This window comes from Salvelinus sp. IW2-2015, linkage group LG8 (assembly GCF_002910315.2).
Source record: "Salvelinus sp. IW2-2015 linkage group LG8, ASM291031v2, whole genome shotgun sequence".
NCBI lineage: Eukaryota > Metazoa > Chordata > Actinopteri > Salmoniformes > Salmonidae > Salvelinus > Salvelinus sp. IW2-2015.
The window spans coordinates 11,402,322-11,419,037 of record NC_036848.1 but is presented as its reverse complement, the minus strand read 5'-3'; the positions used below and the strand labels follow the sequence as shown (position 1 = coordinate 11,419,037).

General features: G+C 44.4%; 1 protein-coding gene across 1 annotated transcript in view; it reads right to left on the bottom strand.

Annotated features, from left to right (window-relative positions):
• LOC111967396 (amyloid beta precursor protein binding family B member 2-like) overlaps nt 1–16,716 on the bottom strand; it is a 71,555-nt gene that overhangs the window by 36,193 nt on the left and 18,646 nt on the right. Inside the window, exons 8-11 of the mRNA XM_070445013.1 lie at nt 14,916–15,160; nt 14,633–14,754; nt 14,106–14,252; nt 13,886–14,013 (exon numbers count right to left, since the gene is read on the bottom strand). Of these exons, the coding sequence (XP_070301114.1) occupies nt 13,886–14,013; nt 14,106–14,252; nt 14,633–14,754; nt 14,916–15,160 (642 nt within the window). The remainder of the gene's footprint in view (nt 1–13,885; nt 14,014–14,105; nt 14,253–14,632; nt 14,755–14,915; nt 15,161–16,716) is intronic.

Genomic DNA, 16,716 nt, shown 5'->3' with positions numbered 1-16,716 from the left:
ATTACTCTACACCTCTAGTGTGTTCATGTTCCCTTTCCCTCTCTCTCTCTCTCTCTCTCTCTCTCTCTCTCTCTCTCTCTCTCCTCTCTCTCTCTCTCTCTCTCTCTCTCTCTCTCTCCGTCTCTATCTCCTCTCAATTCAAGTTCCAAAAAGAATAGACATTTCAAATGTTGTAATATGAGCAAAAACTAGTTAAAGTACTCTCTCTCCCCCTCTCTCTTCTTCACTCAATCTCTCTATCCTCTCTCTCGTCTTCCTCTTCTTTCTCTCGTCTTCCTTCTCTCGTCTCTCTCTCTCTCTCTCTCTCGCTCTCTCTCTTATCTTCCTCTCTCTCTTGTCTTTCTCTCTCTCTCTTGTCTTTCTCCCTCTCTCTTATCTTCCTCTCTCTCTCTTCTTGTCTTCCTCTCTCTCTCTGTCTCTCTTGTCTCCTCTCCTCTCTCTGTCTCTCTATCGGTCTAGCAGCTGTAGCTGTGAGGTGGCTGCTAGCCTGGGAGATGTAGAGACATAACAGGAGGAGATGCTTTGAAAGAAAAGGGTAGAGGGGAATGAAACAATGACAAAAATGAGTGAAAGGGTGAAGTAAGCAACAGAAGGGATGAGAGAGGAAAGGATTATGAAGATATATGCATGGATGCTTTGAGAGGTTTTTACAGTCTGAATTTTCTTTGGGTGTTTAGTTAGAGATGGGTGTGTTTGTCTGTCTGTCTTGTGTGTGTATTTTGCAGAAAAGGGTGAGGAAGTGTGTTTTGCCAGAATGGCTGTGTGTGATGTGTGTTTTGCAGACAGGGTGTGTGAAATGTGCTTTGCCGGGTGTTTTTGTACTAGTGTGCACTTACAAGTGGTACTAAAAGGAGTGTAGGAAGAAGAGGAACATGCTGCTCTCTTTCCCTCCATTTCCCTCTCTTCTCTCTCTCTCTCTCTCTCTCTCTCTTCTCTCTCTCTCTTCTCTCTCCTCTCTCTCTCTCTCTCTCTTCTCTCTCTCTCAAAATGAGGGGGGAAAGGAACAGGGTAAAGGAAAGATTGAGAAGAGGAGAGGAAGGGTTTTGTGACATTGAGAAGAGTTGTGTGACATCAGAAGGGTTTGTGACAATCAGAAGGTTTTGTGACATCAGAAAGGCTTTGTGACATCAGAAGGCTTTTGACATCAGAAGGCTTTGTGACATTCAGACGAGTTTGTGACATCAGAAGTGTAATCCTTCTAACACCCCCCCCCCCCCCCCCCCCCCCCCCCCCCTAAAAGAGTTAGCATGCACTATTGTAAAGTGGTCCACTGGATGATCATAAGGTGAATGCACCAATTTGTAAGTCGCTCTGGATAAGAGGTCTCTGCTAAATGACTTTAAATGAAATGTAAGGTTTGTGACATCAGAAGTTTTTGTGACATCAGAAGGCTTTGTGACATCAGAAGGCTTTGTGACATCCAGAAGGGTTTTGTGACATCAGAAGCTTTGACATCAGAAGGGTTTGTGACATCTCAGTGTATGAATGTGTGGAATGAACAGCAGAGGTAAAAAAACAAACTGTTTGAGAAATTGATGCATACCTCTGAATATCTGCAATGTTTACATTATGGCTGACTCCATTTAGTCGACTGGTTTGATTGTTTGTCTTATAGGCTATTTGGTCGACCTAGATTTCTTTTAATAAGAGCAATATTGCAATTTTTTCATATTTTTCATGGTGCAACAACATCGCGCCTGTCTCAGGAACTGATCCATTACAGTCCATCACTCTAAGACTTGTATACTGACATTCTATCTGTTATATTATGTCAAAATAAATGGTGCTACACTAATACATCTAAATATTATTTATAACAACAGTGCTTTCTCCCGTCGTTGCATACGGTCTCTGTAACAATGAAATGACAACCTTTCCCTGTGTTGCTATGTGCTAATAAATCACAAACAAGTTAATCAGCATGCAATCTCTCTCCCAGAAATCACAACAGGACAAAAAAGAGTCAATGACAGATGCATAGAGAGAAAGCAACCAGAGACAGACAGAGAACCAGAGGTGGAGAGAAGAAGAGAGAGATGGGGAGAGATATATGGAGAAAAGAAGAGAGAGTGATAGGGAGGGATAGATGGAGAGAAGAAGAGAGAGAAAGATAGGKAGGGATAGAGACAGAGGAGGTACTCACAGTGTCAGACATCCTCCCTGTTATCGCTGAGTAGTTCCCTGGGTCGTCAGCTTCCTAGCTTCGGTGCCATTGCTACAGGGGTAAGCAGGGCTTGGCTTGTGCTTTTACTGCCTGCCGCTGTCGTTCCGCTACTCGTCCTCCACTGTCTCTTTCCTTTTTTTTATCCTCAGAGTCCCCCTTTCCTCTTCCCTGTTCCTTCTCCACTCCCTCCCCCTACCTCTGCTTCTCTCTCTCTCTTCTGTTCTCTTTCTCTCTCACACACGCTTGATGGGAGAGTCCTTTGCAAGGTCTTACTCTGTCTTTCACTGTCGGTGAAGCATGCCTTCTCTCCTTCCCTTTCTCCCTCGCTCATTCGCTATCCATCTCTCTCTCGCTGGCTTTCCAGCTCCAGGACTTGCTCTCCTTCTGCTGTATTCCAATCTCTTTCTTTTACTCTTTCTCCCTCTTCCTCCTTCTGCTTTCCTTCTCTTTCTCTCTCACTGCAGTAGAAACAGCACACACACTCTCACACACACAAAGTCAGAGACGGGGTGACAAAATTAGAGCGGAAGAGGGACAGAGGTGTAGCCAATAGCGGAGGAGCGCTAGAAACAAAGGGTAGAAATAGAGCCGGAGGGCCTGAGACACACAACCCCATACATGATTGAATAATATGTATGTGTACATTTATTTTGCAATGCGAGCGGTGTGGTCAGCATGTTAGTCTAAGCTAGGTTCTGCACTTAGATACCCAATCAGAGAAAACACTCTCCACCTCTCTCTCTCTCTCTCTCTGCATAGTTCAATCACACTCTATCCTGGTCCTCAAGCCTTCCCTCTCTGTCTCACTCACCTTTAATTCACTCTCCTTTAATTCACCCTCTCTGTCTCACTCACCTTTAATTCACTCTCCTTTAATTCACTCTCTCTGTCTCACTCACCTTTAATTCACTCTCTCTGTCTCACTCTCCTTTAATTCACTCTCTCTGTCTCACTCAGCCTGTTAATATTCACCTCTCTGTCTCAATCACTCTCTTTAATTCACTCTCTCTGTCTCACTCCCTTTAACATTCACTCTCTCTGTCTCACTCACCTTTAATTCACTCTCTCTGTCTCACTCATTTTAATTCACTCTCTCTGTCCTCACTCACCTTTAATTCACTCTCTCTGTCTCACTCTCCTTTAATTCACTCTCTCTGTCTCACTCACCTTTAATTCACTCTCTCTGTTCAACTTCACCTTTTAAATTCACTCTCTCTGTCTCACTCTTTCCTTCGTAACTTCAACTCTCTCTGTCTCACTCACCTTTAATTCACTCTCTCTGTCTCACTCTCCTTTAATTCACTCACTCTTTAATTCCTCTAGTCTAATGTCTCACTGCACCTTTAATTCACTCTCTCTGTCTCACTCTCCTTTATTCACTCACCTTTAATTCAGCTCTCTCTGTCTTCAACTCACCTTTAATTCTCCGTCTCACTCCAATTCATTATTCATAAGGGGCTTTAATTTGCATGGGAACCATATGTTATATATTGCCAAGGCAAGTGAAATAGATAATAAACAAAAGTGAAATAACAATAAAATGTACAGTAAACATTACACTCACAGAAGCTCTAAAATAACACAATAGATATGGGAGTTTATTGTATTCGTTTTCAATTTCTTTGTGTATCTGTGTAATCTGAGGGAATATGTGTTCTAATATGGTCATACATTGGGCAGGAGGTTAGGAAGTGCAGGCTCAGTTTCCACCTAATTTTGTGGGCAGAGTGACATAGCCAGTCTTCTCTTGAGAGCCAGGTCTGCCTACGGTAGCCTTTCTCAATAGCAATGTTCACTGAGTCTGTGCATAATCAAAGATTTCCTTCATTTTGGGGTCGTCACAGTGGTCATTATTCTGCCACTGTGCACTCTCTGTTTACGGACAAATAGCATTCTAGTTTACTCTGTTTTTTTTGTTAATTCTTTCCAATGTGTCAAATAATAATAATTTGAGTTTTTCTCATGATTTGGTTTGGGTCTAATTGTGTTGCTGGTCTGGGGCTTCTGGTGGGCTGTTTGTGTTTGTGACAGAGCCCCAGGCAAGCTTGCTTAGGGGACTCTTCTCCAGGTTCATCTTCTCTGTAGGTGATGGCTTTGTTATGGAAGGTTTGGGAATCGCTTCCTTTTAAGGTGGTTGTAGATTGATGGCTCTTTTATGGATTTTGATAATTAGTGAGTATCGGTCTATTCTGCTCTGCATGTGTTATTTGGATGTTTTACGTTCTCTCTCTCTCTCTGAATGAAGAGGAGCAGACTAGTGTTGAGATCTGCAGTTTCTCTCCATCTCACCATCCCAATTACCCCACAGCTGGGCTGCCAGTTCTCTGGCCAACATACACACACTGCATACACACACACAGCTACATTACAAGTTGTCATAGACGTTGCTCGTGGGTATAGCAAACCCCATCCCCCTCTCCCTGCCTCCCCTTTTGCTCTTCAACCCATGGCTGTGATCACAGAGAGACGTTGTAAATTCCTGAGGATCTCCTCATGGCTAAACAGTATTAAGAGAGAGAGTAAACTTTCAGGACAAAGGATTCTCTTCCACTCAACAAGAACTTTTGAGGTAACGAACAGATTTCATGTTCGGAAAAAGTATTTAAAGGCCGTGGGGAGTCCAGCTATTATACATGTCCATTGTCACATGTGAGAAATCACTTGGACTGTGGGACCACATTGCAATACCCGCTGTTTATATAAATACCTCAGATATGAAGTTTACATCTGTGTGTTGTATAAAATGATAGTGAGTTGATACGTGTTTTGTATAATTGGTAATATGATTTGTTGAACTGTTTAATGAAGGAAAACTTACAATTGTATTTGTATTTGAACTATTGTGAACTATTTGGTGTATTTGAAAACTATAATCCACAGGGCAGCCCCTGAAGCCAGTTTCGGTCAGAGACCATGGGACCACCCCTCTCTGCTATCTGAATAAAAGCCAACTTTATCAAATTACCCAGGCCATGTTTCTCTCAATCACGAGAGGACAAGGTTTGAAGAACAGACTGCTGAATCCTTTTAACCATCCCACGTGGTTTAAACTCTTATACCATAAGAACAAGTTTTGATATTGATTACTAGTCTGCAGCTAGGAATTCTGTATTCATTGAACGCGAAGAAAGACAACCGCCGAAACATCATTCTTTAACGAATGTCCATCTGAACAATACACAACCGAGACAGAACTTCACTCCAACCAACCAAAACGAACTTCTCTCCAACGACACACACACTGGACGTAACTATATATATATTGATGGCAATTGTTCCGAATGAGTGAGCGTTCATGTGTAAGGATTAGCATGTCAATTGTTATAATTATGGACTCTGTAGTGAATTCTTAGTCGAACGCAACTTTCCCTTTGTCTAACAGCCGCCATGCCGGTTTAGCCCACTAGGGCATATTCCTTCCACCATTTCATGTAACTAATTTTTAAGTTTGTTTGTTTATGCATTTTCTGTGAATTAATGAGTTAGTAATAAAATAAATGAATTTAAGACAATTAGATGGAATATGGCATGACTCATATGGAAGATGGGTTCGTGGCAGATCAGCGATTTACGACGTTTGAATGAGACTGACGAAAGGTAGATTCATAAATACAATTGAATTAGTGAGACCATTGATCAGATTAAAGAAATATCGGAAAGGTATATGGAAATAATAACCTTGTAATCTAATAACTTTCCCTGAGTGCCTCGAATTTCATAGTTTAATTAGTTCGCTTTTACTCAAGGTGCTCTTCGCGTAATCCCTAATTATAGGAATGCTATGATAAAAAACTAGTAAGATCTTCAATTTAACGATAGCAAGAGACACGACACAGCCCTCAACACCATAGCTTTCACAGGTTTTAAATATTCCTCTCCAGTTCTATTAAAGTCCATGTAATGTTCACTTCCAGGTCAGACAGTCAATCAAGCAGCTCCGGCCCTTCTGCCTACACTTGTGCCTTCTCCTTACACTGGCCTTCCTACAACTGGCCGTGTCTCCCTACACTGGCCTTCTCCTACACTGGCCTTCTCCTACACTGGCCTTCTCCACACTGCCTTCTCCTACACTGGCCGCTCTCCACCATGGCCGGTCTCCCTACACTGGCCCTTTCTCCCTACACTGGGCCTTCTCCTACACTGCCAGTCTCACTACACTGGCCGTCTCCTCCTACACTTGGCCGTCTCCTACACATGGCCTTCTCCTACACTGGCCTCCCCTACACTGGGCCTTCCCCTACACTGGCCTTCCCTAACATCTGGCCGTTCTCCTACCACTGGCCTTCTCCTACATCTGGCCCTTCTCCTTACAACTGGCCTTCTCCTACACTGGGCCTTCTCCTACACTGGCCTTCTCCTACCTGGCCGTCTCTCTACACTGGCCTTTCCCCTACACGTGGCCTTCCCCTACACTGAGCCGTTCTCTCCTACAGCTGGCCTTCTCCTACACTGGCCGTCTCTACACTGGGCCTTCTCCTACACTGGCCTTCCCCGTACACTGCGTGCTCCTCCTTACAATGTCGTGGCGTCTCTACACTGGCCCTGTCCCCTACACTGCCTTCTCCCCTACACTGGCCGTCTCTCTACAGCTGGCCTTCTCTACACTGGCCGTCTCCACACTGCCGTCTCCTACACTGTGCCTTCTCTCTACCCACTGGCGTCTCCTACAACTGGCGTCGTCTCCACTACTGCTGCTCCTCTACACTGGCCTTCTCCTACACTGGCCTTCTCCTACACTGGCCTTTTTCTCCTACAACTGTCCTGTCCTGCTCCTACATCTGGCCTGTCTCCTACACTGTGCCTTCTCCTACACTGGCCTTCTTCCTACACTGGCCTTCCCTACACTGGCCTTCTCCTACACTGGCCGTCTCTACACTGGCCTTCCCTACACTGGCCGGTCTCTCCTAAACTGGCCTTTCCCTACACTGGCCTTCTCCTACACTGGCCTTCTCCTACACTGGCCGTCTCCTACACTGCCGTCCCTACACTGGCCTTCTCCTATTCACTGGCCCGTCTCCCATGCGATCTACAACTGGCCTTCTCCTACACCTGGCCTTCCCTACACTGGCCTTTTTCTACACTGGCCTTTTCCTACACTGGCCTTTTCCTACACTGGCGCCTTTTCCTACACTGGTCCTTTTCCTCCTATGGCCTTTTCCAGCACTGGCCCTTGTTCCTACACTGGGCCTTGCTAACATTGGCCTTCTCCTTACCTCGGCCTTCTCCTACACTGGCCATTACTCCTACAGCTGGCCGGGTCTCCTACACTGGCCTTCCTCCATGGCTACACTGGCCCGTCTCCTACCACTGGCCGTCTCCTACACTGCCGGTCTTCCTACACTGGCCTTCTCCTACACTGGCCGTCTCTAAACACTGGCCTTCTCCTACACAATAGCGGGTTTCTGCCAACCACTGGCCGTCTCCTACACTGGCCCGTATCCTACACTGCCGTATCACTACACTCGGCCCTATCTCCTACACTGCAGTGGCTGTAGAGTCTCTCCTCAACACCTTCACGTGAGAAATACAGCAGAAGCCTTGCTTACAGCTGCACTCTCGATGAACCACTCTCTGTACTGCAGCTGTGGCCGTGATAAGGGAGTGGGTTTGTGCTTAAGTTGCCACTCTTCCCTTACATCCACTAACTAGATACACTCTCAGTGTACTTCCATTTTCCACTCCCACCTCCCCCCATTCTCTCTCTCCCCTCACCAAGCAGCATAAAGAATGACATAACATTAAACAGCATAAACTTAGTCATATCCACAGAGATATATCCACAGAGAAGGACATGCTATCAGAGAATGTCATAACAAGGGTTCCTCCATAACAGAGGTTCCTCCAGCTTGCATAATATGCAGTGAATACCTTCTGCACTTTCATTCCCAATGCATTCCTGTAGATTGAATACAACCAAGGGCATAAAACAAGCATCATGAACAAATAGTGAATAGTGTTATGATTTAGCAAAAGCAGGTGTAATCATGTAAAGAAGGATAGAGAATGAGATGAGGGAGAGAATACAGTAAGACTAGGGGAAGAAGAGAAGATGGAGGGAGAGATACAGTAGACTAGGGAAGAAGAGATGGAGGGAGAGATACAGTAGAGACTAGGGAAGAAGAGAGATGGAGGGAAGACACAGTAGACTAGGGAAGAAGAAGGAGATGGAGGAGAAACAGTAGACTAGGGGAAAAGAGAGATGGAGGAAGAGATACAGTAGACTAGGGGAAGAAGAGAGATGGAGGGAGAGATACAGTAGACTAGGGGAAGAAGAGAGAAGGAGGGAGAGATACAGTAGACTAGGGGAAGAAGAGAGATGGAGGGAGAGATACAGTAGACTAGGGGAAGAAGAGAGAGAGGGAGAGATACAGTAGACTAGGGGAAGAAGAGATGGAGGGAGGATACAGTAGATGTCCGTGAAGAAAGAAGAGATGAGGGAGAGACAGACAGAGAGAATGGCAAGAAAGGCAGAGGATGTAGAGAGGAAGGAGAACATAGGAGAGTGGTGACACGGTGTGAGGGCTGCCAGGCGACCCTCACATCCCTCCCTCTACTACACGCTTTTCCCATTACCTAGAGACAGCCTCTGGAAGCTTGATAACCCAGAGGGAGAGTGGCGGGGCGAAAGAGGGTGTGTAGAAGAGACCAGGTAACATATAAAGAGTAAGGAGCGAGAGAGAGAAAGGATGGAGAGAGAGAGAGAGAGAAGAAAGGAAGGAGAGAGAGAGAAAGTGGGAGAGAGGGAGAAAGGAGGGAGCAGAGAGAAGAGAAGGATGGAGATAGAGAGAAAGGGAGGGAGGGAAGGGAGGAGAGAAGGCGGGAGGGAGAGAAGAAAGGAGGGAGAGAGCAGAGAGGAGAGAAAGGTGGGAGAAGAGATAGAGAAAGGAGGGAGAGAAGAGAGAGAAAGGGAGCGGAGAGAGAGAGAGAGAGAGAGAGAGAGAGAGAGAGAGAGAGAGAGAGAGAGAGAGAGAGAGAGAGAGAGAGAGAGAGAGAGAGAGAGAAGGGCGTGAGGAGAGAGAGAAGGAGGCGAGAGAGAGAAAAGGGAGGGGAGAGAGAGAGAGAGAGAGAGAGAAAGGTGGAGAGAGGATAGAGAAAGAGTAGAGAGAGAGAGAGAGAGAGAGAGAGAGAGAGAGAGAGAGAGAGAGAGAGAGAGAGAGAGGAGAGAGAGAGAGAGAAGAGAAAAGCTAGCATGTAGAGAGATACTTTTTCTACCATCCCCACAGGAACACATAGCAACATTCTACACATGACACATGTCCAGCAAATGCAACACCGTCAATCCAAAGAATCAATACATACCGTATGTAATAAAAACAACCAGACATTCTTAATAAAACAACCAGACATTTACAGCCACAGAAAACCACCGTAACAGACCCAAAACCTTTCAACATATCATAGCCATTTAACATATCTCTGGAGGGTCAAAATGTGCACACTCCTACAGAATTGTACCTTAACCAAGACTTTGAGCCCTGGGGTGTGAATATCATTGAAGGAACCGGCTTTCTCAGCCCAACCACCATTACTAAGTCTGCCTGAGTCAGCGACATTACCAGCTCAATATGGAGAGGCTAAGACCATGTCACACCGTAGAATGACAGAGAGGTCCCCATCTCCCCAATGTGGATAAATCAAGCAATACATGTCTGTGGAAACACTCTGTCCTTGTACAGTTTTTCATTCTATTTAAAACATACCATCAGAGTAACTACTACAAGTGTAATATAGCTGAAATAGAGGTGTATGTACTACACAATAGCAACATAGAGACAATATTTATCTCAATGCTCTCCAGATACTCCCATAACCCCCTGCTTTACAGGTTATTCAGTAGGTGCTGTCAGCCCAACGCATTACAGGGGACACACTGCCTGCCCACCAGGACATCTAYAGCACCTGTAGAACAGCCTGACTTCTTCGGGCATGGAAACATTGCTCTATTGGTATCAAGGGACCTAACGTGTGCCGGATATTCCGTATATTAATTAGGTGTGCTACTAGGTGTAATGTGGCTGTATTAAAGGATATTCACTAGGTGTGCTACTAGGTATAATACATCTGTAATATGTTACTAGGTGTAATATGGCTGTAATGCAGCATATTCACTAGGTGTGTTACTAGGTGTAATATGGCTGTAATACAGAATATTCACTAGGTGTGCTACTAGGTGTAATACGGCTGTAATATGCTACTAGGTGTAATATGGCTGTAATGCAGGATATTCACTAGGTGTGTTACTAGGTGTAATATGGCTGTAATACAGTATATTCACTAGGTGTGGTGCACTAGTGTGTTACTAGGTGTTAATTAATGCTGTAAACAGTATATTCACTAGGTGTGTTACTAGCTGTAATATGCTGTAATACAGGATATTCCACTAAGTGTGTTACTAGGGTAATATGGCTGAATATGTTACAGTGTAATATGGCTAATACAGTATATTCACTAGGTGTGCTACTAGGCGTGTAATATGGCTGAAACAGTATATTCACTAAAGGTGTCATACTGAGTGGTGATGTGCTGTAATCACAGTCAATATTCACTAGGTGTGCTACTAGGTGTAATACGCTGTAATACGTATCACTAGTGTACTCTAGCTAGATGAAGTCAAAATACGAGTGGATGTTAACGAAGGTTGTACAATATGGCTGTAATTACAGTTATCCACTAGTTGCTACTTAGTGGTATAGTAGGCTGTAATACAGTATATAATTATGTTACCACGTGAGATAGTGCTGTATGTATTCACTATGGTGTTAAGGTACATATGCTGTAATACAGTATATTCACCTAGGTGTGTTACTAGGTGTAATAAGCTGTAATCAGTGATATTCACTAGATGTGTACTGGTGTAATATCGCAGACATTCAGAGTGGATATGTACTGGGGCTATATGCTGTAATACAGTATATTCCTAGGTGTGATACCTAGGTTAATATGGCCTGTAATACATATACTATCACTAGGTTGTCTTACAGGTTTGTAATATGCTGTAATACAGATGATCTCGAGGGTGTACTATGCCTGTAATGGCTAATCAGTTATTACTAGGTGTGTTACTAGGCTGTAATATCTTCAAGTTGTTACTAGGTAATGAGATAGCGCTGTAATAAACCAGTATATTCACTAGGTGATCGGTTAACTGGGTAATATGGCTGTAAGACAGTCATATCCCACTAGTGTGTTACTAGTATTTAACTATGCTAGTAATACAGTATATATCACTAGGTGTGTTACTAGTGTAAAATATGGCTATAACAGTAATTAATTCACTAAGGTGTTTACTAGTGCTCGAATATGGCTGTATACGTAAATTGTTATATTTCACTAGGTGTGTAACGTAGGTGTAATATGGCTAATACAGCTTATTATTCCACAGGTGTCGTACTACAGTATAGCGAAACAGTTTAATGGTGTCTAGTTAATAGCATAACAGTATATTCACTAGTTGTTACTAGGTGTAATATGGCTGTAATACAGTATATTCACTAGGTGGATCGGGTTGGGTATACGATATCATAGGTGGTAATATGATGGTCTGTAATACAGTATATTCACTAGGTGTTGTTACTAGGTGGTAATAGTGGCTGCTAATTACAGCATAATTCACTAGGTTGTACTAGGTAATATGCGCTGTAAATACGAGTAATATTGCCACTAGGTGTTACCTAGTTATATGGCTGATAATACAGAATATTCACTAGGTGTGTTACTAGGTAATAATGGGCTTAATAGCAGAATAATCTACTAGTGTGCTACTAGGTTGTTGTAATTTGACTGTAAGCTATGTTACTAGTTGGTAATACGGCGAATACAGGTATATTCACTATGTGTTACTTAGTGTAATATGGCCCTGTAATACAGAAATATTTCACTAGGTGTTCTACCTTACGGGTGTGAATACCGCTGTATTAAACCAGAAGAATATTCCCTAGAGTCTACTAGATGTAATAACGGCTATAATAAGGATATAACCTCCCTAAGCGTGCATACTCAGGTTGTAATACGGGCTGTATTTAAAGAATTCACTAACCCGTGCTACTAGGTAGACTCACGGCTGTATTGAACAAGGGATATTCCACCCCTAACGTCGCCTTACTAGTGAATACGGCGTGTATCTAAAGAAATTCACTAAGTGTTCACTAGTGTAATGCGTAATAGCTTACAGTTAATTATGGCATTACTATTTTCACTAGTGTGCTAACTAGGTGTAATATGGGCTGTATTAAAGATATCGGGGTCACTAGCGTGTGTTCACTAGGTGTAACAGTATGGCTGTAATACAGTATATTCATAGGTTGTACTAGGTGTAATATGGCAGGTAATTACAGTTTCACTAGGTGTGTTACGTACGTTGTAATATGGCTGTAATACAGTATATCACTAGTGTGTTACTAGGTGTAAATATGGCTGTTAATTACAGTATATTCACTAGTGTGTTACTAGGTGTATATGGCTGTAATACAGTATATTCACTAGGTGTGTTACTAGGTGTAATATGGCTGTAATACAGTATATCACTAGGTGTGTTAAATAGGTGTAATAATGGCTGTAATACAGTATATTCACTAGGGTGTTACTAGGTGTATATGGCTGTAATACACAGTATATCACTAGGGTGTACTAGGGTAATATGGCTGTAATACAGTATATTCACTAGGTGTTACTAGGTGTAATATGGCTTAATACCATATTCACTAGGTGTGTTACTAGTGTAATATGGTTAATACAGTATATTCACTAGGGTGTTACTAGTGTAATATGGCTGTAATACAGTATATTCACTAGGTGTGTATAGTGTAATATGGCTGTAATACACAATTCACTAGGTTGTTACTAGGTGTAATGTGGCTTAATTACCAGATATTCACTAAGCGTCACTACGATTAAGGCTGTAATATGGTTACTGTAACGTAACTACAGCTATATTCACTAGGTGGCCGGTACGTCCAGGTAATATGGCTGATACAGATATATCTCACCTATAGTGTTACAGGATGTAATATAGGCATGTCAATACCAGACACTACTTCACTAGGTCTTCTACTAGGTGTAATACGGCTCTTAGAATCCTAAAAAGACATATTCCCCTACAGCAGTGCTAGCTAGAGTAATACGGCTGTATTAGAAAGATATCACTTAAGCGTGCTACTACGGAATCGGCGAATATAAAGGATACTTGCACTAAACCGTGCTACTACGGTGTCAATACGGCTGTCATCTAAAAGGAATTCACTAAGCGTGGCTACTAGGGATAATACGCTTATAAAGACCATTCACTAAGCTGTCTACTAGGTTGTAATTGCGGCCTGTAATAAAGATAAACTCCACTTAAGTGTCTACTAGATAATCCCGCGCTGTATTAAAGGATATCACTAAGCGGCTAATAGATTGTACAAGGATATTCACTAAGTGTGCTACTAGGTGTAATACGGCTGTAATAAAGGATATTCGCTAAGTGTTCTACTAGGTGTAATACGGCTGTAATAAAGGATATTCACTAAGCGTGCTACTAGGTGTAATACGGCTGTAATAAAGGATATTTTCTAGGTGTTCTACTAGGTGTAATACGGCTGTCATAAAGGATATTCACTAAGCGTGCTACTAGGTGTAATACGGCTGTAATAAAGGATATTTGCTAGGTGTTCTACTAGGTGTAATACCGCTGTAATACGGGAGTATGATGTGACCCCCCCTCCCCCTCCCCCTCCTCCTCACCTGTCGTGGTCTCGGCCAACGCCCCACACACGTATACTGCTGATTGGCTGAGAGTGGAGCAGGCTGTGGTCGTCAGGGTCAACCAGGGTCAGATCACGGTCCTGCAGCACCAGCAGCATGTCCTTACCCTGATGGTACGATCAATATGTCAATATATCAGTCAATGCGTGCACACTGGCCCACATGCACACACACGCACGCACACACACAGTGTCCTCACCTCTCCCCAGACCCCAGCGGAGTCTTGTATGTCCCTCCTACAGTAGGACAGTTGTCTGATACAGTGATGGACTGCCACACTGCTCCTTCCCTCTGTCAGATCTCTCTCTGCCATCTCCACCCAGCCCAGAGAACGCACCGGGAATGACTACAACACACATTTATGGATTCATATGCATTTCAAATAATATATACAGACTCTTACCCAGCAGCCCCCCCAACACACACACACACACTGATTAATAAACACACTCATTAGTAGGGGTAATAGTAAGACGGTCCGTTAAGTGTATCTGTAGATCTCTGGTAAAATGATGAGAATGAGAATACTTTTTAACAGTGGTAGGCTATAATTCAGCAGATAGCATCGGTGTGCGCATTACCGCATGTCAGAGGCATGAAAAATGAGCGAATGGACTTGAAAACGGGTGGTATAGCCTGCGCTCTAAACTGCCATGTGGCTAGACGAAAACGTCTACATTATGTAAACTCACAACGGACAGCAGTTGGCCGACGCCGAGGACTCACACGGACAGCAGTGGCCGACGCATAGAACTCACACGGACAAGCAGTGGCCGACGACCGAGACTCACACGGACAGCAGTGGCCGACGCAGAGACTCACCACGGACAGCAGTGGCGAACGCCGAACTCACACGGACAGCAGATGGCCGACGCGAGACTCACATGGACAGCAGTGGCCGACGCGAGACTCCACGACGGACAGCAGTGGCCGACGCCGAGACTCACACGGACAGCAGTGGCCTACACCGAGACTCACATGGACAGCAGTGGCCGACGCAGAGACTCACACGGACAGCAGTGGGCGGGACCCGAAACGCAGTGGACAACAGTGGCTGACACCGGAAGACAGCAGTGGCCCGACACCGAAAAGTAAGTGGACAACAGTGGCCGACGCCGCAACCACACGGGACAGCAGTGGCCGACACCGAAACGCAGTGGACAACAGTGCGCTGACACCGAGACAAGCAGTGGCCACACCGAAACGCAGTGGACAACAGTGGCCGCCACCGAAACGCAAGTGGAACAACAGGTGCTGACACGAGACTCACACAGACAGCAGTGGATGCATACATTCTGGCCTAATGCCAATCGCCACAATCACTTTTTTGTAACAGGTGTCCCTTTCCCATTCATCACTGTTTTAAGGCTGGAAATATGTTGCGAGTGGATGAACGTGTTCGGTAGCCTAGTGAAGGAGCCCTTTGATGTGATTGTTTGACAATCAGATGAAAACATCATGACTGGTTGTGTTGGAAAGTTAAATGACAAATGTTTAGGACTAGGCCACAGAGATCCTATTGAATTAATAGAGATTCTAAATTGTCCAAGACTTCAGCCATACCCCTAGTCATAGACTTTCTCTCTGCTAACGCACGGCAAGGCAGTACCGGAGCGCAAGTCTAGGTCCAAGAGGCTTCTTAAACAGCTTCTAGCCAAGCCATAAGACTCCTGAACAGCTAATCAAATGACTACCTAGACTGATTTGCATGTGACCCCCCCCCCCCCCCAACCCCCCACCCTACGCTACTGCTACTCTCTGTTATTATCTATGCAATAGTCACTTTAATAACTCTACCTGACATATAACATATACCTCAATTACCTCCGCACCGGTGTCCCTGCACAATGACTCTGTACCCATAACCCCTGTATGTAGCCCCGCTATGTTCAGTTTACTGCTGCTCTTAATTATTTGTTATTTTATCTCTTACTTCTTTTTTTTTGGGGGGGGGGGGGGGTATTTTTCTTAAAACTGCATTGTTGGTTAAGGGCTTGTAAGTAAGAATTCACTGTAAGGTGTTGTATTCGGCGCATGTGACAAATACAATATTGATTTTTAATTCTATGATTCGACCATACATTTTTTTGTGTGCATGTGCACATATAGGAGGTCCCGTACAGGGAAGAAATTCAGTTCTACTTTCACCCTGGCCCAGGACCCAGTACCCCCCCCCCCCCCCCCCCCCCACACCACACGCATGCACACGCAGATTAATAACACTAATACAAAAACATACAAACACACACACTCTACGCACACACTCCCACACACTCACACAAAGGCCCAGGGGATTTGCAGTGTCAGAGCAAGCAGAGAGCCAACAGAGTATAGTCTGAGAGAGACTATGATGTATTGGACAGTTATTAAAATATAAGGCTGTGGTTCAGTGCATCCCAGGGCTTTGACAAAAGAGAGAGGGAGAGAGAGAAAGGGAGAGAGAGAGAGAGAGAGAGAGACAGGACCAGAGGGAGAGAGAGAGAGGGAGAGACAGAACAGAGGAGAGAGAAGACAGAGAGGAGAGAGAGACAGAAAGAGCGAGAGACGAGAAACGGGGGCGAGAGAGGGAAGAGAGAGAGAGAGCAGCAGGAAGAGAGAGAGAAAGTAGAGGGAGGAGAGAGAGACGAGCCACTAGAGGAGAAGATGAGCCGATCGAGGAGAAGACAGAGAGACCAGAGCACAGAGAGGAGAGTAGACTCCTACAGCAGCAGAGAACAGAGACCAGAGGAAAGAGACAAGAGAGGAAGAGAGAGACAGAGACGAGAGGAGAGGGAGAGACAAGGGAAGAGAGACAGAGAGGGAGAGAGAGA